Source organism: Pseudorasbora parva, chromosome 2 (assembly GCF_024679245.1).
Source record: "Pseudorasbora parva isolate DD20220531a chromosome 2, ASM2467924v1, whole genome shotgun sequence".
Lineage (NCBI taxonomy): Eukaryota > Metazoa > Chordata > Actinopteri > Cypriniformes > Gobionidae > Pseudorasbora > Pseudorasbora parva.
The window spans coordinates 20,490,739-20,513,700 of record NC_090173.1 but is presented as its reverse complement, the minus strand read 5'-3'; the positions used below and the strand labels follow the sequence as shown (position 1 = coordinate 20,513,700).

The 22,962-nt window shown below is 36.4% G+C and overlaps 1 protein-coding gene and 1 non-coding gene across 11 annotated transcripts in view; one reads left to right on the top strand and one right to left on the bottom strand.

Annotated features, from left to right (window-relative positions):
- The window catches only part of bptf (bromodomain PHD finger transcription factor), a 47,110-nt gene that overhangs the window by 22,231 nt on the left and 1,917 nt on the right, over positions 1 to 22,962 (bottom strand). For 4 of the 10 annotated variants that reach the window (XM_067459137.1, XM_067459098.1, XM_067459154.1 and 1 more), the window contains exons 1-9: positions 17,486 to 18,359; positions 15,003 to 15,828; positions 8,268 to 8,488; positions 5,605 to 5,814; positions 3,349 to 3,528; positions 2,665 to 2,850; positions 2,404 to 2,552; positions 1,223 to 1,554; positions 982 to 1,113 (exon numbers count right to left, since the gene is read on the bottom strand). In XM_067459137.1, the coding sequence (XP_067315238.1) occupies positions 982 to 1,113; positions 1,223 to 1,554; positions 2,404 to 2,552; positions 2,665 to 2,850; positions 3,349 to 3,528; positions 5,605 to 5,814; positions 8,268 to 8,488; positions 15,003 to 15,828; positions 17,486 to 17,969 (2,720 nt within the window). In that variant the 5' untranslated portion in view covers positions 17,970 to 18,359. Of the gene's footprint in view, positions 1 to 981; positions 1,114 to 1,222; positions 1,555 to 2,403; positions 2,553 to 2,664; positions 2,851 to 3,348; positions 3,529 to 5,604; positions 5,815 to 8,267; positions 8,489 to 15,002; positions 15,829 to 17,485; positions 18,360 to 22,962 lie in introns of those variants that run through there. The other 6 variants (XM_067459145.1, XM_067459162.1, XM_067459127.1 and 3 more) reach the window with 5 other exon arrangements.
- On the top strand, positions 20,834 to 20,915 carry trnas-aga (transfer RNA serine (anticodon AGA)). The gene has a single exon. It is a non-coding gene; the product is annotated as a tRNA-Ser (tRNA).

Here is a 22,962-nt window from a genome sequence, read left to right as displayed (position 1 = left end):
CAAAGGGCTTTGCAGGGCTTCAGAGGTTCTGCACAATCCCAGCTGAGGAATAGGGTCTTATCGCCAAATCATCGGTCATTTAATAAAAATAAAATAAAACAAGTATATACTTTTAACCACAAATGCTTGACTTCTTCACGGTGTATAATGTAATCACGTCAGAAAGGTCATGAATCCGTGATATAGGTAGAAGTACTGACTCAGTGTTAAAACAAACAGTCAAAGACTAAATCAAAGATCCTTTACAAAAAAAAAAAAAAAAGCAAAACATGGATGTTGGCCAATTTTAAAGTTAAATTTTAAAGATTTTTTTGCCACTGGGTCTGTACTTCCACCTACCTTTCCGACGTGATGGCGTCATATGCCGTGAAAAAGCACAACACTGTTGAGCAATTTGTGGTTAAAAAGTATATATTTATATAATATTATATATAATCTATTTTAATTTTATTTTTTTATGACCAATGGTTTGGCTAGATAAGACCCTATCCCTCATCTGGAATCGTGCAGAGCCTCTGAAGCCCTTTGAATCTGCATTGATTTGGACCTTCAACCCATTGGTTGTCACTGAAGTCCATTATGTGGAGAAAAATCCTAGAATGTTTTTTTTAAAACCTTAATTTCTCTTCGACTAAAGAAAGAAATACATGAACATCTTGGATGAGAGGGGTTGAGTAAATTATCAGGAAATATTCATTTTGAAGTGAACTAATCCTTTCGACAATTTTTTTACTTTTAGAGGATTTGTATAGCATCAGATGCCTTAACTAAAGTGACGCTGAAAATTAATAGCAATGAAATTTAAGGAGTAACTAAACTGTTAGTTGTTACGATATATTTTTTATATTTTCTACCTTGTTCCAGCTTCACTGTCTGCACTCGCATAGGTCACCATATTGAATTTGTAGTATAATTCAGTATACATTTAAATTCAAACCATCAGTGGTGGCTGTTTTAATATTTGTATTCATTTAAACTGACCTTGTATGACCCAGAGAATCCTTCCACATAGGGAGCATGACCACTGGTTTGATTGCACATTCCAGAATGGCCAGAGCTAAAGCGAACTCTCTCGCCTTGCTGCACATTTGGACAGCCTTTATCCAGTTTGACCTACAGCAATGGGAAAGGTCACATGATGACAAGGTTAAATACTTCATCTAGGAAACTTTAGACCATTTAAAATAAAAACAAGTCCCACTGGTACTTGTAAGTCTTTCACCTGTGTGACGCCCAGTTGGGATGCAAGAATGGAGCAGGGACATTGTTCTCCAGCTGGATGATGGTTAATCTTAGAGTGGACACAGTCAGGGCTTTGGAGCCGTAGAGAGAGCCGTTCCACTTGAACTCACCAGCAGGTGTCATGCAGAACTTGTGGGAAAGATGTCTGCGTTTGTCATGGTCCTCACGGTGTTGGTGTTTGTTCAGGGCAAGTGTGTTAGTGCTGTACTGGTTGTGGTAGACGCGAAATTTGCCCTCCTGGCCCAGTTTGAAAAAGCCACTGCTCTTATTTGAATCTCTCTTAAAGGAGCCAAACGATGACATTGGGGGAGTCTGAAATATCATTGACATGATTTACAGATTAGAATTTTACAGAGTAATGTGTATATTTTAAAGCAACTATATAATTTTTGGTTGAAGACCTATGGTAACTTTATAGTAATATTGATTTACGCCTTAGTAAACACCTTCAGTCATATTTACCAGCGTTGTAGTAAGTATAAACATGGTAAGACAGTGATATTAAAAGACCAAATTCAGTATACACCTTACTGATTATACATACTTTGTACAGGTAAGCAGAAGAACACAGAAATGCACCAAATGTTTCTCGTTAAGTGTTTTTTTTCCATATAAATCCATTTTAAAAAAGACGTTCATATTCTAGGCTCATCGCCTCGCCTGCAGAAATGAATTTGATGTTTTAATATCACTGTTTTAGTATATTAATGCAATAAGGGTGGGTTGCACTAATAAGGTTTCTTTAGCCTGGCGTTGAATCACCCGCCCCCCTATGCTTGACCAGCCCTTTAAATATTTAATCAACGTCCTTTCAACGTAGTTAATCTGTGTTTAAAATCGAGTGGTGCAACACAACTCAATTTAAAAAATAAAACCCAAAACAACAAATCCTTGATTGGCGTTTAACTTTGCTGAATTTAATCCTTATTGGTGCAACAAGTGTTTTTCTTTTTAGTGATTGAAATACTGCAGCAGGTGCTGTATATGGAACACAAGTGCCAAAATCTTGCATCTTGTTCATAATACTTTCGTTTTTTAAAGGGAAAAATGAAAAGGCTTGTGCTGCAGTAGTATGCCCGTTTGCCCTCCAGGCCTCGGCGAGTCACGTGACTGACAACTAAGAATACAAGATATCACCATTAATAAAGACAACAGTCTCACATCTTTAAGTGCTCTGCTACCATCCTGCGAGCTGCCATCCTTGTCCTGCATGACCTTGCGTTGGCTTAGCTTGCTATCAGGGTTCCGGAGTCGTGTAATCATGCGTGAAGATCCTGTCTTTGCGCCATCTCCATTAGCTTTACCCTCACCTAAGAAAAATATACGGTTATATACCGTATATGATCCCAAACCTTTGAACAGTTGTGTGTATAATTTTAAAAATATATTTTGTGTGTGTGAGTATGTATGTGCGTAAAAAACCTGTGTCATCTTGGCTGTTGAGAGAAGACTGTGAAGATCGGTCCACCAGGTCGGGCTCTTCTGGACCTCGCAGGCATTCAGAGATGGAGAAATGACTGCTGCAGCTGTTCTCATCCACTGTCTGCGCAGGTTCAGTCTCTAGTACAGAATCCCCGTCACCATGAGTTGCAGACTCTGAGCTCTTATCTGGAGGAGAAACGGTGGCAGAAGATATATGAGATACATTAGCAATGGACATGTTGAGAGTAGAATACTCCCATAATACAATAGGTAGCATTTTATACACAAAGTTATACAGAATGTAGTACACTAGCATTTCACTCTAACCAGACACACAATAATATTCTAGTAAAGCATTAACACTGCAGTACATATCATTAGACCGTTGTGAACTGTTAAATTCAATTCAAAACGATCTGGACAGGCTCTATACTCTCAGTAAACGTGAAATACCAATGACAATGGCAAAGATCCAGTGCTGCTCTGTAGACGGCACAGTTGAGCAAAGGTTGCTGGGCAAAGAAGGTCTCTTGTGCCAAGAGGGTAGGGTTTGTTTCAGAACAAGAAAATAGAATATCTGTTTCTAGCTTAGAAACCAACTGCAACTAACTAGTTGGACTGTCATAATGTAACTGCATGTGAGTTGAACATAAAAAAATAAAAGAAAAAAAGAACTTGCTGTACCTGCCAACTCTTTCACCCCATCAGTCCCATCTCCTGCCTCCTCACCACTGGAAGACGATGTCACAGCATTCCCTGTGGGATTCTGGGAGTCAGTTTTAGTCTGAATGGTTGAGCTGGATGTCGCTAGCTCTGGAACATTGGTGCTGCCCGTCTCACCAACTGGGACAGCTGAGGCTGAAGCTGAAATATGACAAAAGAGACCATGTTCAGTGTTTTGACTCTAAAAGTTGAGAGATGGGGAAAAAAGTGTTTTTTAAGAGCAGCCAAGATTACCACATACCACAGGTATTGAATTCCCTCCCTCTCTCATTTCTGTCAAAATGGGGGAGATGTGAGGGAGGATGTTTCAGCCGGGACTTTTTACTGCGCCGAGTCAAAGTACTCTAAGAAGTGCTATTCCACCATACATTATAGTTCTCCTTTTTAATTTGCTTAGAAAAGCTTCATGTTTTATTTTATGTCATCATACTTGATCGTTCAACTATTCGTGTAACTGTGTTTAAAAACGTGGCGGTGTTTGGTCGCTTCTAACTTGATCTCTGTTTGGTACCATAGTGACTGAACTGGGCTTCGTGGGCTAAGCTAAATGCTATCAGATCGTCAGAGAGATTAAGTGCACGCATTCAGACGAGAGAGGGATGTATCAGCTCAGCTTAGTTAAGGGAATAACATGGTTTAATATGAAAAGGCTGTGAAGTATCCCTTTAAGCTCCGAGGCTTCAGGAAGCAGTGTTTTGGCCCATCATTACATGTGTCGTTATTTGTTTTGTTTTTTGCGCACAAAAACTATTCTCATCGCTTTATCAAATGATTGTAGAGCCACTGTAGTGAGATGGGCTTTGTAACGACGTCTTTAGTGCCTTTTATGGGTCTTAAGAGAGGAAATGACACTGGTGTCAATGGAGGCCTTTCTGAGGTTTTATGGGTGTCGAACGGCACGAGGGTTAGTAATTAATGACAGAATTTTAATTTTGGGGTGAACTAACCCTTTAAATTTGCAGCATACCACATCTGCCAATGCAACCTCAATCCATTTTGACGCTGAAAGCTTTAGGCTACAACCTCTTTAAGAGTTGCCATCATGGCAAGTCATAGGGTGCTTTCACATCTCTAGTTCGGTTCATTTGGTTCGAACCAAGGGCAAACAATTATACATTGTTGCAATTTTCAGCTTTTTTGGTTCCTTTTCACACCACACTGATTGCTTTGGTCCGAACCAGTTGAAACGAACCAAAACGCATGCACGTGACAACATCCACATCACTCATTGGCCATGGCGTATTTCTTAAAATTGCTTTTCGATTGGTCAGAATTTACGTGTGGGAAAATTCCAACAGAAGAGGCAAAGCCAGCAAACTATAATAACACTATGGATGGAGAGACGACTGCACCTGCTAGTTTTGTCCCTGGCCATAATCTACTACACTGTGTGTATTTACCACAGTATGCAAACAAAACATTTCTATAATTAAGCGGATGCAACATGAAAACTGCACTGCAGACGGCGAGCGCGCATCTCTCGTCACTTCAAGAGGAGGCTTGCATTAATTATTAACTCTTGACATGCTCATCTTCCCGAAAATATTGCCAACGATCTATCAGGTAATAATATCATGCACACAATGTCAGCGCAGCTAACTACGGCAGCTGGTTCAGTCCAAAAATTATCAGTACTTTTGCAGTTGGTTCTGTTCGAGGTCGGATCACGCTCTCACCACAAACAAACCGCTCCAGAGTTCGTTTGAAAGCGTACCGAGACCACCTCTTCAAGGAGGTCTCGGTACGCTTGTTTGGTCCGCTTTTGGTGCGCACCGGAGTGCGATTGCTGCTTTCAGACCTGACCAAACGAACCGCACCAAAGAGGGGAAACGAGCTCTAGTACAATTCAACCGAACTAAATGAGGCAGGTGTGAAAGCACCCATAAAAAAGCAATCCAGTGCTGGAAATTAGAAAAGTAATCAAAAGTGATCAGTTATATTACCCAAGTAATTTAATACTTATACTACTTCTTACATTTTAAATAGGGTAATCTGTAACCTGTAAAAGGAAATTCATTATAACGTTTTTTTTTTTTGGCCTGAAAAAATATATTTAAAGATTTCCTGATATTTCCAGGTGTTTGATGACAGTGGTGAAGATGATGTTGTTTGTGTGATATGATGCATATCACAGAAAAAAAGACAAAATCATAAAAAAGTACAAAATGTAATTATTACTAGACAAATCACAAGTGTGCCCGAATTACTTCTACTAACCATCTGCAGAAGTTTGCTCATTCAGCGCATTCCCATTACTGGATTCTTGTTGTGGACACGAGCCGTTCGAGTTCATCTGATCGGTCACAGCAGGTTCATCAGACCCTGATTTCGATTCCTGTCTGGCCTTCTCAGCCTCCTCCGCTGCCCGTCGCTTTACCTCCTCAAGCTCCGCCTCCTGCTTGGTCTTCAGGCGGTCCAGGATCACATCTGGAGTAAATGCAAAGAAGAATATTCAAAGCAAAGAAAAGATCACTGCCACTTAACACTAAAACACTGCATCAGCTGTCCAATGGGTTTCTCTAAACATTTCCCTTTCTTATTCCTATTAACATCAAATGAGCTCATCAACATTTCATAAGCCTATAGATGTGTCACCTTGTTAAGTTAGTTAATCACTGACATACAATGGCCTAAACGTTTTTTTTGTAAATTTTTGTATTAAAAAAAAAAAAAAAAAACTTTTAACTTACCTGTCCCAACTAAGCATTCAAAGATTAGAACAAAGAAAAAAACAAAGTTTGCATGCAGGAAGTAAAGATATGCATGAAGCATCTGCAGCTTGTGAGATACTTGCACACAAAACCTTTTCAAAAACGAATCTCGCTCAAGTGCAGGTGGAGCCGTTTTTGCACTGCTAAAAATAGCCGAGCGGAAAGACACCTTACAGTCATTTAAATTACATTCATTAAGTATTTATTCAGACAGTCACTGTATGCGCTGGAAGGATTTTTGCAACTTAATATATATTATATATAAAACCTCTCTTAATATATTATATATATATATATATATATATATATATATATATATATATATATATATATATATATATATATATAAAATATATAATTTTCTTCTGCTCATCAAGCCTGCATTTATTTGATCAAATACACCAATTTTTTTTTATATTGTGATATATTATTACAATTTTAAATATTTGGTTTTATAATAAAATTATAAAAAGTACAATTTATTATACTTTAAATTATCATTTATTTCTGTGATGGTAAAGCTGAATTACCAGGATGGTTCCTCCAGTCTTCAGTGATCATGATCCTTCAGAAATCATTCTCATATTCTGATTTATTATGAGTGTTGGAAACCGTTCTGCTGCCTATTATATTTGATGAATAAAAGGTTCAAAAGAACTGCATTTATTCAATATAAAAACATTTTCAAATAATATAAATCTCCTTTACTATCAATTTTTATTATCAATTTAACACATCCTTGCTGAATACAATTATTGATTTATTTCAAAAAAAAGAAAGAAAAAAAATGACTGACCCCAAATTACTGACCAGTAATGCATATTGTTGTTACAAAAGATTTCTATTTTTAAAAAATGTGCTGCTTTTTTTATTATTCTTTTTTTTTTTTTTACTTTTTATTCATCAAAGTATTCCAACTTAGAAAATGAATCATCATCAGAATGATTTCTGAAGGATCGTGTGACACTGAAGACTGGAGTAACCATTCTGAAAATTCAGCTTTGCATCACAGAAATAAATGATCATTTAAAATATAATGAATTGAAAACCAATTATTTTAAATTCTAATAATATATCACAATATTACATTTTTTCAGTATTTTTGATCAAAGAAATGCAGGCTTGATGAGCAGAAGAAACTTCTTTCAAAAACATTACAAATAGTAATGTGTCCAAACTTTTGGCCTGTACTCTGTGTGTGTGTGTGTGTGTGTAATATATATATATATATATATATATATATATATATATATATATATATATATATATATATATATATATATATATATATATTAAAAAAAGCATCCATTCATGCTGTTTATCTCATTTAGCACTCTACTTTAAATATGTCTGCTACTTGTTGTATGCCAGGAAAAGGCATACAACAAGTATACAAAATATATATATATATATATTTAAAAAAAAATTAATCATAATAAAATGATGTAAACATTTGCAAAAAAATGTGTAATGGTATTATCCAGTAATGCGGTGCAGTAATATTTTTTAATACTAAGATAAAATAAGTTTTAAAAAAGCAATACAAAAAAATGTTTTTTTTTTTTTTAAATAAAATAAAAAACAGACTTTAAAAGTGTTTTACTAAATGGAATTAAATTTGTTTAACATCACTAAAAAAAGTCAATTGAAATAAATGATATTTGTTGAAAAGACTTAATTAAATTATGTACAAAAGTCATGCATTATTTCCATATTCATCATTTTTGAGTGAATTTATTAAATTTGGGTATTAGTACTGGAATCGTAAGCGGTCATACTATATACATACTTAAGGAAAATATCTGGAATTTCCATACAAGAAAGATGAAGGCTTAAAGAAATTAAATGACATCAGGAAAGATCAAGCATCTGCTTAAAACCTCAACTCAGAAATGAGACGATGAGGAACAATGAGGTTCAGTGCTTATGTAAGCCGTATTAAAACAACAACTAATATTTATGGTGACTCCCAAAGGAATGGAGCATATCATAAACACGAACAGAATATCAGCTAACAAACTTGCTTTAATCCTTGCAAATACTTATTAAATGTTAAATGAAAAACGTAACACTTTGTGGTTGTGTCACTTTGCACATCCTAAAAAAACGATTTCCAAGACGGTAATAAAAATGATTAATACATGATCTTTGATTCATATATTTTCCTACCATTGGCAACGGTGAGGTATGCCTTGTTATTCCCACGGGCCTTGTTAGTGAGCTCTTCAGTACTGTCCATGTGAGCGTGGATCTCCTCTCTCATCTCCTCCAGCACGGAGCACAGGTCGTTCTCCCAGAACCCTTTATCCAGAACCTCCAATAACTCGCCCAGCTGAACTTTAGTGCTGTAGTACCAGGTCTGCTTATTTTCATCCTCGCCATCTTCCTCTCTGAAATGGATCAGGTAACAAGCATTAAACAAAGGCACTTTATGAACTTTTAACCATATTTGGTCGTGCTTTATTTGGTTACAATTTATTTTAGGTGTTAACATTAAAGTGCGATTATATATTTACGGACTGAGTAATATTAATTAACTACATGTACTTTCTATAGTGTTAGGGGTTGGCTGAGGCTTAGTTGCATGTAATTATGCATCATTTACTGTTATTACTATGGCAAGTACATGTAAAAAATGTAAAAAGGACACTGTAAAATAACATGTAACCCTTATTTTAAAGTGTCTTTGTTACAGTGTAATTTTACGTTAATGGGGTGAGCTCACCCAAAAATGAAAATTCTGTCATTAATTTCTCACTCTCATATCGTTCATCTTCGGAACACAAATTAAGATATTTTTGATGAAATCTGAGAGCTCTCTGACCCCTCCATAGAGAGCAATTTAATTAACACTTTCAAGGTCCAGAAAAGTAGTTAAGACTTTGTTTAAATAGTCCATGTGACTACAGTGGTTCAACATTAATGTTATGAAGTGACTTTTTGTGAACAAAAAAAACAAACAAAAACAACAACTCAACAATTTCTTCTTATCTGCGTCAGTATACTGTGCAGTTTAGATTCTACACACAATACAAAGGTGAGCCGGCGTCCTGATGTAGAACCCAAAAGCGCTGCACTGGGTTAAGAATGTAAACTGTAGAGTAGACTGACACACACAAGAAGAAATTGTTGAATATATTTTTTATTTTTTTTGTTTGTGTTTGCGTTGTTTCTTAACATTAAGGTTGAACCACTGTAGTCACATGGACAATTTTAACTATGTCTTAAAGGGTTAGTTCACCCAAAAATGTATGTAATTAATGACTCACCCTAATGTTGTCCCACACCCGTAAGACCTCCGTTCATCTTCAGAACACAGTTTAAGATATTTTATATTTAGTCCGAGAGCGTATGCAAGTGTATGCACACTATACTGTCCAGAAAGGGAATAAAAACATCATCAAAGTAGTCCATATGGGACATCAGTTAGTTCATTAGAATCTCTTGAAGCATCGGAAATACATTTTGGTCCAAAAATAACAAAAACTATGACTTTATTCAGCATTGCCTTCTCTTCCGCGTTTGTTTTCAATCTTCAAACAAAGATTCAAACAGTTATGAATCAGCGGATTGAATAATGATTCGGATTGCGTGTCAAACTGCTGAATTCACTTGACATTGGCGATCCGAATCATGAATCAATCTGCTGATTTACAACCGTTCGAATCTTTATTTGAGGTTTGAAAACAAACGCGGAAGAGAAGACAATGCAGAATAAAGTCGTAGTTTTTGTTATTTTTGGAACCAAATGTATTTTCGATGCTTCAAGAGATTCTAATGAACTAACTGATGTCCCATATGGACTACTTTGATGATGCTTTTATTCCCTTTCTGGACATGGACTGTATAGTGTGCATACACTTGCCTATGCTCTCGGACTAAATATAAAATATATAACTGTGTCTGAAGATGAACGGAGGTCTTACGGGTGTGGAACGACATTAGGGTTACTAATGTCATAATAGGGTCATTAATTACATAAATTTCATTTTTGGGTGAACTAACCCTTTAAAGTTGAGCCACTGTAGTCACATGGACTATTTTAACAATGTCTTAACTACCTTTCTGAGCCTTGAAAGTTTCAAGGACGTTGCTGCCTATGCATGGTTCCTGCATGAACCTGTCTGATTTCGTCAAAAAATATCTTAATTTGTTTTTCGAAGAGGAACAGAAATCTTATGGGTTAGGAACGACAAGAGGGTGAGTAATTAATGACAGAATTCTAATTTTTTAGGTGAACTAACCCTTTAAGGTGTCCTTGTTACAGTGTAATTATACGTTTAAGTATTGCGTAATATCAATTAACAACATGTAGGGCGAGTCTGGTTTTCAGCTAAAGGTACATTTAAGTTTTTGGTGTTTTGATAAAAAACTATGACTATCACTGAAATGGTGTTAACTTTCTTCAATGAAAAGTAGAAGTAGTTGAAAAGTAACAATCATTAATTTAATGATAGTTTTGAGGTACCTACAACCCACAGCTTCAAAGTAGAGACGGTAGGAATAATTGATACATGCAATTGCTCTCTCATTAATTAATTCAAATAAATGTACTCTTACTGTGCTGTAATTTTATTGATCTGCATTAGGGCTAGGCGATATTGAAGAAAAATGTGATATGCAATATCTTGTTAAATAAAGCGATATTCGATATGCGATACGATATTGCTATTAGTGTGTAAAATCTATTTAAATTATATTTAAAAACATTTTTTTTAAACTGAGAATGAAAAAAGTATCGCTACAACTTCTGAAAGTGAAGTGTTTTAGCAAAAATGTATGTCATAAATCTGACAATATAATTTTAACATCAATGTAAACAAACCAAAAAAATGTATGCCAATATTTAATTATCGAAAACTCCTTGCTTGACTTGGTAATATATAGTTAAATCAACCTAAAACTTAACATCAAGAACACCCAGGTTAACAAAGACTTCTGAACTATGGGTGGACGATTATTTTTGTTTTTTAATGTATCTTTGTTTTTAAAAAATAAGAACTAAAAACAGTAGTCTTCACATTAGTTAAATATACATTGATACATAATAAAGCTACAAAGGTTAGTCACTGCTCTTGGCTGAATTTCTCGTGTTGTTTGACAGACAGTGGCAGCTTTACTGTATTAGCCGCCTGTCACTTTAAGAGCTAATGCACAGATCCTATTGACACGCATCCGGTTTCTTTTTCCAACTGATATCGTTCACTTAAAGCATAATCGCCTGGGTTTACATGAATACTCAAGACAGCCGTTTTGACATAACGGTGTGTATATTCACAATGTTGAAGTAGCCTATTAAAATCTTTCAGATATTGCGTGCCGTTGCGATATGCATATTGCGATATATGTACATTTGCAATATTTCGATATATTGCACAGCCCTAATCTGCATCTAATTCAGATTGAGCAGAAATCTGTAAGAAATGTTATGACTACAGATAAAATAACTGATGAAAGTGAGCTGTTAGAGCTGTGAGAGCAACAGCACTGTGGATATGCAATTCCAAAGCTGCCAAAATAATACATTTGCTGCAGCTGTACACAATGTGACCCGAGTTTGAGTCCCGGTTTTCTCAATCCAACATCAAAATTTACTCACAAACTTTGGCCTCTAGTTATAACAATAATGTTCACATTACGTCAACATAGGGCTGGGCGATAAATCGATTTTATGAATTAATTCGAATTTTTAGTTTACGACGATTTTTGTGAATGAAAATCGGTTTTCTCTTTAAAATCCGCCGACGCTCCCCTCTGGGCTCCCGTAATGGCTCAGCCCTCCCCGCGCGCGTTTGCCACAGAGATACACAAAGATAGCGTCTAACAACATACAGTGTCATTCGTAACAATACCCCGCTGCAAAGTGTGTTTGAAGTCTGAACGGAACCGCGCTAGGCGCTACTCATTTAAAGCTGCGCTGACACTAACGCATCTCGTGACAGGCTCGATACACAGCGCTGGTGATCCAGTGAGAGAGCGTTTAAATTCACCACAGAATTAATACCATCGCTACTGTGATCTAGTGGAAGCGATCGGCGCAGAATTCTGTTATAAACCACAGATATCAGATCAAACAGAGCTGAGCGAAGGTCAGGGGTTTCAGTCACAAAACACCAACATTTACCACGATTGTACTGTAGTAAAACCACATGGATTTAATGTTGTTGTTGTCATTATTTATCTCAGGATTCGTACAACCTTTTGAGATTGAAATTCAAGCACTTTCCAATGGTTTTCAAGAGCTTCACACTTATTTCCAGCACTTCAAAGCTCTAAATATCCGATTGTAATGTTATTTTTAATGTGATGGTTTGTAAAACTAAAAGTTTAAAGGGGTCTTGTGAAAGAAAAAGTGGAATGTTTTTTTTAGTTTATTTTTTTAAAATGTGTAATCCATTTTGTAGCATTTTTACAGTAAAGTAAAGAGCTCTTTTAATAATCACTGAAGCTGTCAGTCAGTTCAGTGTGAGACTATTGAAGAACAATGCTAATCTATATTTAATAAGAGCATAACATTTAAATTTTCCCTATACTTTTTTTGCACATTACTGTTGTTAATAAAAGTTAATTTTATCTGCATATCAATTCATAAACCTTTGATATGTATACTGTATATTGCAAAAGATATGGTGCCCATTTATACTGTGGAATAGTTGGGGGTTATTCACACTTTACCAAGCCGCAGATATTTAATTTTACCTAAACAAAATAAAGTTAAAACTTGTTTTGAACAATTTCTTTGTCATCTGCAGATTGATTTTAAGTAGGAGGGGGGAAAAAAATCGTTTTAAATCGTAAATCGAATTTTTGGTGAAAAAATCGGGGATTTTTTTTTTGGGCCATATCGCCCAGCCCTACGTCAACAACATGTAAATGCATGAACGATAGAAGAAAGTCTTTGGAAAATATAAAGTTATGTGATTATTTTAAGGTAACACTTTACAATAAGGTTTAATTTGTTAATATTACTTAACAGGAACTGACAATGAACAACACTTCTGCATCATTTATTACTCTTAACCTCAATATTTACGAATATATTAAGATTAAATATTTGTAAACATTAGTTAATGCACTGTGAACTAACATGAACATGTTTATTAAAGTGTAAATTCACCCAAAACTGAAAATGATCCCATGATTTACTCACCCTAAAGTCATCCTAGATGTATATGACATTCTTCTTTCAGACAAATAAAATCAGGAGTTAAATTAAAAATGTCCTGGCTCTTCAAAGATTAATAACAGCAGTGAAGGGTTAGGTTGTTTTTTTGAAGTCCATAAAAGTGCATATATCCATCATATAACTGCCCCACACGGCTCTGGGGTTAATAAAAGCCTTCTGAACCGAAGTGGCTTGTTTGTGTAAGAAAGATATCCATATTTTAAACTTTATAGACTAAAATAACTAGCTTCCAGTGGTCAGCTGTGTGGAGCAGTTATGTGATGAATAGGTGCACTTTTAAGGACTTTTATGAAATTGTCCAACAGTCACTGCCATTATAAAGCTTGGAAGAGCCAGGAAACTTTTTTATATAACTCTGATTGTATTTGTCTGAAAGAAGAAATGTATTTTAAATAAATAATGTCCTGGCTCTTCCAAGATTTATTATGGAAGTAAATAGAGGATTTGATTTTGAAGCCCATAAAAGTGCATCCATTCGTCATATAACTGCTCTCCACAGCTCCAGGGGGTTAATAAAGGCTTTTTGAAGAGAAGCGTTTGTGTGAGAAAAATATCCATATTTAAATCTTAAAAAAACTAAATGAACAAGCTTCTGGCAAACGGTCATACACATCGATTTACATATTTCCTTCTGACCTGACGTTTTGACGAAACCAGCAAAGCTAAACACCGGTCAAGAATTAGAGTCTAAAATTAGAATTGTTAAAGAGAAATGTCGGAGGATTTCGATATAAGAGAAGAGGAGCTTGAGTTTTCCCCAGCCGTATTGTTTGAACCGCGAGTGGCATCAAAGCTTACCTGACACATCAAGAGTCACTTTTTGCATAGTCAAAGTTGTATAGACCATCTGCCAGAAGCTATTTATTTTAGTTTTTAAAGTTTTAAATATGGATATTTTTCTTATACAAACGCATCGCTTCACTTCAGAAGGCATTTATTAACTTCCTGGAGCCGTGTGGATTACTCTAATGATGGATGGAAGGATGCCTTTTTATGGGTTTCAAAATCAAAGATTCACTGCCATTATAAAGCTTGGAGGAGCCAGGACATTTTTTGCATTTGTCTGAAAGAAGAATGTCCTATACACTTAGAATGGCTTAAGGGTGAGTAAATAATGGGGTAATTTTCAATTTTGGGTGAACTAACATTAACAAAGATTAATAAATGCTGTAAAAAATATAGTGCCCATTGTTAGTTAATGAAGCTATGTAAGCATTAAATGGTTAGTTCATCCAAAAATGAAAATGTCATGAATCAATCCGCTGATTCATAACCGTTTGAATCTTTATTTGGGGATTGAAAACAAATAGGGAGACAATGCTGAATAAAGTCGTAGTTTTTGTTATTTTTGGACCAAAACGTATTTTCGGTGCTTCAAAAGATACTAACTAACCAACTGATGTCCCATAAGGACTACTTTGATGATGTTTTTATTCCCTTTCTGGAATGGGACAGCATACCCTACATACATTCAATGGAGGAATGGAAAGCTCTCGGACTAAATATAAAATATCTTAAACTGTGTTCTGAAGATGAACAGGGGTCTTACGGGTGTGGAACGACATTAGGGTGAGTCTTTATCGACAGAGTTTCCATTTTTGGGTGAACTAACCCTTTAACTAAGGTTAACAAATTGTATAGATCCTTTAATACACGCGTCAATAAAGAAACGGTGATAATTTAAGAATGGCTTTATAAACGGCAATATAAATACTCACACGACGATCCTCCTGTTGAGAAACCAGTATTTTCTTTGATGCCGGTCGTAACCAATGGGCTCTTGCCGGATATACGGCCGGCTCTTCTGGAACTCTGTCAGACAGTCTGTTACACCGGGCACTTTGTGCGCCACACAAATCTCACACTGCCATTCGTCCTCAGGCACCTCCTCAAGGGGAGGCTTCACACACTCCAGGTGATACACGGCCGAGCAGGTCTCGCAGCACAGGAGATCGCCGAGCCTGTGGCAAACCCGGCAATGGTCGTCGTACTGAACGACCCCCTCGGACATGAGCTCCTCACGGGCAAGGTTGGTGGTGAGGAATTGGTCCACCAGAAACTGCAAGACCTTAACTTTGCTCTCCAAAGGGCTGAACGGGTAGTCTTCGCCCTCCAGGTCAGGGAGCACGTGGTGATACTCGGGGTCGCTTTCGCAGTATGAACGCACCACTTCGGGCCAGGTCATACCGTCAATGAAGTAGAGTGTGGAGTTGATGCTGTCCTTGAGGTCCGCGGGTCCAAAAGTGGTGTTGGAAGTGTCCTCCTCCCGTAAGATTGCCTTCAGCAGACAAATGTGCGTCTCCGCCATCAGCGTGCACTGCTCCTGTCCGACCAGAGCAGCGCAGAAGTCCTCGAAACGGAACGGAGAGAGACGTAAGACGGTGCAGAAACTGCGGAGGACCTCATAAATAGCTGATGCATTAAGCAGCTGCTCGTTGGGAATGAGAAGGTCCTCGGAGGAACTGGGCAGCTCCAGAGAAGGGATCTCCTTCTGCTCCAGAATAGGAGAAGGTGGTCGCCTTGGTCTTGGCCTTTTACGACCTACTAAAACAGAGAGAATCAGAATCAGTTTTGATTGCTGGAATGCGACTGCTCTAATGAGAACAATATTAAAGACAACATGTTTTTTTTTTTCAAGAGGAAATTCCATTATGTAACATAGAAATTTGTGTTTAATTAATTTATGTTTAAAAATGAGAGAAGGTCATGTTAGATTTCATAAAAATAATGTGCATAAATATAATAATGTTGCATGACTGCACATAAAAGTATAAGATAAATTCAGGTTAATCTTGTATTTAATGTACATCTAAACTGCATTTTAAATAATAAAAAAAATGAAAGCAACAACACAGAAATCTGCATACAGTATACTTAAAATTTATACAAAATATATAATCTCTAGGGGGAACAAAAATGTAATATTCACAGTACTATTTAAAAGTTTGGGGTCAGAAATGAAGACTTTTATCCAGCAAGGTCACATAAAATTGATCAAAAGGGACAGTTAAGATATTTATGATGATACAAAAGATTTCTAACATCATAAATATCTTTCTTTTGATTGTTTTATTCATTAGCAAATCTTGAAAAACATGTATCGTGATTTCCAACAACAGTTTTCAACATTGAAATTAATAAGAAATGTTTCTTGATCAGCAAATCATCACATTAGAAGAATGATTTCTGCCGGATCTTGTGACACTGAAGACGTTGATGATGCTGAAAGGTGTAAATCACATTTTAAAATATACTCAAATAGAAAGCCACTGTTTTCAATTCATGTTTAATACATCGGCCATCACTCTAAAAAAACCTTCAAGCCTAATTATCTCTCATATGGCGGGTAAATCATCCCAACAGCACCAAAATCTTCATCAACTACATCATAAATGGCATTATGACGTCATGTGTGTGCATGACACAGTAGCGGGTCGAAATTAAACTTCCTCCCCGCGTCAGGTGCAAAGGCACTGGCGCTGGATTTCAAAACAATCGGCCGCATGCTGCCCTGTCATTAGCTGCACTTCAGCTTTAGTGCTTCAAAACACCAGTCAGACAACCATAGCCTCATGCAAATGAGGGTGGATAGTAAGTAAAACACCTGCATACAACACTCGACCGTACTTTTAAATAAGTTTATAGAATATGCAGATCGTTTTTTATTAATAAATTACCTTATCAGCGCGAAATCAATTAGCAGGAATAACGGGCTAACTAACTTTTGGTGTGCTCATATATATGAGGTTAAAAGTGATCCCGTTACAGTCTAGAACAGTTAAAAAATATAGTCATATAACAAGACAAAACATTTTAATAGTGTTTAAAACATTCTGCAGAGGGTGTCTGGATTTAATTCGCTAACAGGCTAACGTTAGCAAATACATAATTGACGAGTGAAGCTAACTTTTTTAGTTCATCGTAAAAACTGCTTCACTGGTGTACAGTGTCATTTTACAGTTTAGTGTTTAATCCCAAGGCTTTAATATCTCGATAACGCCGCGCAATTGCAATTTCATCACAATAAATAGGTATCGCGCTAAAGCTAATTGCTAAACCCGCGGCCTTTGCCAGCATAGAAAAGCACCAGGATCCATTTTGAGTGTTTTGGTCAACAAAAGAGCGCTGTTTTAAGGTTTGTTCGGCACTCATTGCGGCACACGGATCAGTCGGTGGTGAGATCGATGAAGATGCTTCGTACCTGCATTGCTGCCGTGGCTGCTCTCCGTGCAGTAACTCGCATCGTCTTCATCCAATTCGTCCAGTTCCTCCAGGTAGTCGGACTCGTCGTTGATGGCCTCCTCCTCTTCTTCTTCTTCCTCCTCTTCATCCGTCAGAGGCTCCTCGATTATTTCTTCCTCCTCTGATCTCAAACTAACCACATCTTCATCATCATCGTCGCTCTCGTGGTCGTCGTAAACCACCCCGCTCGCGGTGCTCCGCCGCCCCCTGCCTCTGGCCGTTCCCCTGCCTCTTCCTCTGCCCCTCGATACCGCGGTTCGCGCTTTTCTCCGGCCTCGTGTTGAATGATGGTGGGTCCCTCGTTTAGGGGTGACATAATCATCGTCGGAGGTAACTTTCACCTTCGCCCGCAAGCCCCGGCGGGGTCTCAGACCGCGCACCGGCCCCGTTGAAGGCTCCTGCATCAGTTGCGCTTTGGGCGGCCTGCCTCGTCTCCCCCTCATTATGGATAAAAATCTATTCTCTTCAGTTTCGCGTTTTGCCTGCACTTTACACGCACCAAACCCGGAATTTCGGGCACCACCGCAAAGTTGATCCCGTGCAGGCGAGGATGCACTAGTCCCGCGGAGCCCCGGTCTCGGTTAACGCGAGAAAGCTCAAAACGAACGCCCGGCGCCCCGCTTCAGGTCGCTCGTAGCCGCCATGTTCTTTCCTCCCTCTCCGTCCGCTGACAACAGACAGCAGGCCTGTGCTGGAGTCACGTGATCAGCGCTCCGACTCAACGCTGGCCACTTTCTCCACGATGTTTGTTGCGTTTCGCGATTGTCAACACGCTTCCAGAGCGCATGTTACTATCATTAGGCTCTTAAGCGCGTGAAAATGTGCTTCTGCGTGTAGATTTGTGTGTTTTAGTGTTGTTTTGAGCCTGAGGCAATGGCTCTTGTCAACTGTTCTCCATTTTCTTCTACGTGTTACCTTCATTCGGTTCATTGAGATGGAGGGTTGCTCTGAATAAAATAAGTTAGTATTGATATTACAGTTACAGAAAATATGTTAAACTATCGTGTTTTCTCTTCTTTCTTTCTTTCTTATTTTTTCTTGAAAAAAAAATATTTTCCTGAAGGAAAAAATAATACATGTTGCATGCACTCAACAGCTTAAATAAAATCAGGTGAATTTTGTATTTAAAGCTTGTATCTAAATCTGTATATGGTATACTTCATTTCAATAAAACGTATGTTTTAATCTTTGAAAAAAAAAAAAACGTTGACAATAATAAGTGCATTAAATCATCATATTAGAATGATTTCTGACGGATGGTGTGACAATGTTTTGGAAAAGAAAATTTTAAAATATACTCAAATAGAAAAGCCATTATTTTAAATGTATGTTTAAATCATCAGCCATCACTAAAATATATCAGGCCTTTTTATCTTATATGGTGGGTAAATCATCCTAAAAGCACCAAACCCAGTTATTTCTTTCTTGCTTGCTTTTTTTCTTTCTTTTCTTTATGTGTTATGCAAATAAAATTATGACTTAAAGAACTTTTCATTTAGCCTAAATTATTTAATAAGTAAATCCTTAAACGTAAAAAGTGACATACTAAATACGTAGTTACTTAAAAAAAAAAAGATTTTCATTTCTAGCTACTAATTACTTTTCAACAGTGTGATCAGATTACTGTAGTATTGCCTTATTTATTACTTTCTAAATTCCATATCAACCTCGAGCAGTTGAAAGATAGACATGAAATGGAAATAAATGATATAAAATTGCATCAATGATTTTTGAAACTGACCAAATTATTTAAAAAGAGAAGGCTACATCAAATGTGTTAAATACTGATGTTTAAGTAATAAAAGTAATAAAACTGATGTTTAATCCACTATGGTTATCTAGAGAATTGTTCTATAGTCGACACAGTATTTAATGCAATTACAACAGAAGCAAATATATTTAAATTACAGAACAATTAAGGATAATCCCTTTCTTTAATCCCTTATATTTCAAGGAAATCTTACCTAATTAAATTAATTAATTACTTCGTAATGCATTACATTTTTAAAAAGTTACATATTTTTCAGGTAAAAAATACTGAAGTAGTGTATGCTATATATTTAGTTTTTTAAGTAAGTGAGGATTGTCTTGTCATAATATGGCAACAGACTGGCTTCCTTCTTGGTTGCAACACTTACGTTGATATGGCGGAACTGCAACATTGTGAAAATCAACATTTCCCCTGTCTTTGAGTGATTTTATGCTCTTATCCCTTCCAGGTTAACATTTTGCCCATCCTAAAAGCCTAGGGGTGTCGTGACGTTATTACCTCATATACACTAATTTACTTTTATTCATTTTGAATGAAATACAGCAAGCTGTTTTTGTTTGTATATTGCTGTGTGCTGCATACTTGTATCAAGGCCTGGTTTCACAGACACGGCTTAGACTAAACCAGAACTAGGCCGTAGTTCAATAAGGACATTTACCCCGGTTTCACAGACAAGGCTTTAAGTCTAGTCCCAGGCTAAAATGCATGTTTGAGCTCATTTAACTGAAAGTAACTTGCACTTACATATCTTAACCTATGCCAGTGCCATTGTTTTCTCTCAAGATGCACACCAGTAATGTTTTATTCTAAGGCATGTTTATAAAAGCCTAATTAAACTAAGGCCTAATCTTGGTTTAATCTAATACCTGTCTGTGAAACAATGGCAGTGACATACAATTGCTTTCAGTTAAAACAGCACAAACAGGCATTTTAGTCTGTGACTATAGGCCTTGTCTGTGATACCGGGCACAAAAATGCAAAACCGATTAAGTCCAACAAACAGACACTCTCTACCCAATCCTAAATGCACCGGTCTAGAGCAACAAGAACTAAAGACATGATGGTCAGACATTTACAAAGGTGCCAATAATACAATGCAGATTGAGATGAGATTAAGATCATTACTGGAGTGACAGTGACCTCTGGTGGTTAGGTTGGGATTATCAGGTAAGAAATGACAATAAAATAATGATCCGTCTCAGGTAGTTGGTTTTGCCAAGACTTTGTACACAAATACAGAGGCAAACAGTTAATCAGTCCAATCAAAGCTGTAAAATATGTGATATTCGCTTTGTGTCGTTACAAACCTATCAGCTCTTCGTGTATTCGCTCTCTGCTCGCATGGTCAAAGTTGACATGAAAAGCACACTGCGCTCGAGCTTCTTTGTGTGTCGAGCGAATTTTATCTGAATACAATTATCACAAAAACAATAATTAACTCGTCTATACGTAATTTAGCGGTAGTTCACAAACATAGCGCTAATTCAAAAACGTAGCGCTAGTTCAAAAATGTAGCGTTAAATACGTATATCCCGTGTAGTCGTGGCCGAGTGGTTAAGGCGATGGACTAGAAATCCATTGGGGTCTCCCCGCGCAGGTTCGAATCCTGCCGACTACGAATTTCCTTTTCCATTTATTTTTGCGTAAACGTAGGTTTACTATGTTAACTGTGAAGCCTATATAAAAGGATTACTTTAATACAGTAATGAAACCATCCTGTCCCGGAACAATTGTTAATAAGAAAAACAAACATAAATCATTAAAACAAATAAATACTTAACTTTTTTTTAAATAATTTAAATTATGTTTGTTTTGTTTTTTTTTAGCTTTGGAGTTATAAAATCGCTAGAAAAAGTTCTCATTGCTTCGTACATTTTATATTGACAGGGTTGGCATTTGTAGCTGGTGGTTAATAAAGAAAAGTTGTCAGCAGGTGGAGCCTTTGTGTCATTTAACTGTGTTAAAAACGTGGGACTCAATCTTAAAGCGATAGTTCACCCTAAAATTTACATTTTGTCATCACTTACTCATCCTCAAGTTTTTCCAAACCTGTATGAGTTTCTTTCTTCTGCTGAACACGAAAGAAGTTATTTTGGAGAATGTTGGTAACCAGACAGGTGATGGTAGTAAATGCTTCAATAGTATTTTTTTTCCTACTATGGAAGTCAATGTTTTTTTTTTTAATGGGATTTTGGTTAAACAGCTAAAATAAGGTCTGTGGTGAACATGAGCTCAAGGCACTTTCATGCTTTATATTACAACATAATATTGTTAACCCCTAACAGTTTGGCAAATATTTAACCCCTAACAGTTTGGTTAACAATATACTTCAGTATTACCTCACTGGTGTTTTTTTTTTTTATTATTATTATTTTTTAATAAATGTTACGTGTCTATGAAAAGGCTTATGGGACCACACACTGTAAAAATTATTTAGAAAAAAAGTTACCTGGTTGCCTTAATTTTGAGTTCATTGAAATTAAAATTTTGAGTCAATACAATGAACATTTTTTGAGATTCAACAACCTTTATTAAAATATTATTAAAAGATTTTGTAAGCATATTGGGTAATTGTGTGTGTTTTATTTCTGATGACGCAGTGAAACATGCCAAATAGTGCTATTTTCATGATTTATCACATTTTTTATGTGGTTCAGATACTATTAATATACTAATAATATTTTAAGTTTCTATTTATTAAGCAAATTTCCTTCATTGTGTCAACTCAATTTTTTTATTTCAATAAAGGCAACCAGGTTACTTATTTTTTTAAGTTAAACCAACAAAAACCAACAATTTTTTTTACAGTGCAGAGGCTGTCGACGAGATTAAACGCCATCACTCTGAACAGGTAAACTCACAACCTCATTAAGCTCATAATTGTGCTCTTATAAACTAGTTTAACACAAACGTACTAGCAAAATGTTTTAAGATAAATCTAAAACATTTAGTTTTAGTTAGAACATTTAAACATTTAGTTAGAAAGTTGTTGGAAGCTTAGTGATGGACGATGATGTTGAAGTCGAGCAACACTGGTGTAGTTCGCTTATAGCCTACCTTTAGCTTTTGACTTCTGGCGACTGCATTTAGACTTCAAAATTCATAAAAGTTGTGTTCATCTGTGAGAATTATATTGATGGACAAAACATGTAAGTATCATGAACTTTTGTTGATCAAAGTGCTTGTTTTTTGCGATAATCCAAAAGCCTATGGGAAAATCCAACTGGGATGCAGTGTGATGCTAACTGCCGGATGGACTACAAAGTGACGTCATTCCTGCACCACTCTATATTTAACAGTCAACCCCCTTTTTTAAGAATAGAATAGAATAGATAAAAATCTAAACTTAAATGGTTGTAATTCAAGAATGCTTTGGAATGTAGACCTTTCAAAAAATAAAAATATGGAAAAAGTTATAGAAGTTACTGTTAATCAAATGTATTGTCAAATGTAAAATTACTATAAAATCAAAGCCATATGTTGAGCCAAGCTGTGTTCCATATTTGAAGCTGATATCACAAAAAAGGCGCTGTACCAAAAATATCCACCGGTTATTGTAATTTTTTTTGTGCATTCTCCTGTAACAAATCAACAAATACATTGATCACAAAATCACCAAATATGGAACCCCAAGACCTTTCAGATGATATGCGTTTTGTCAAGAT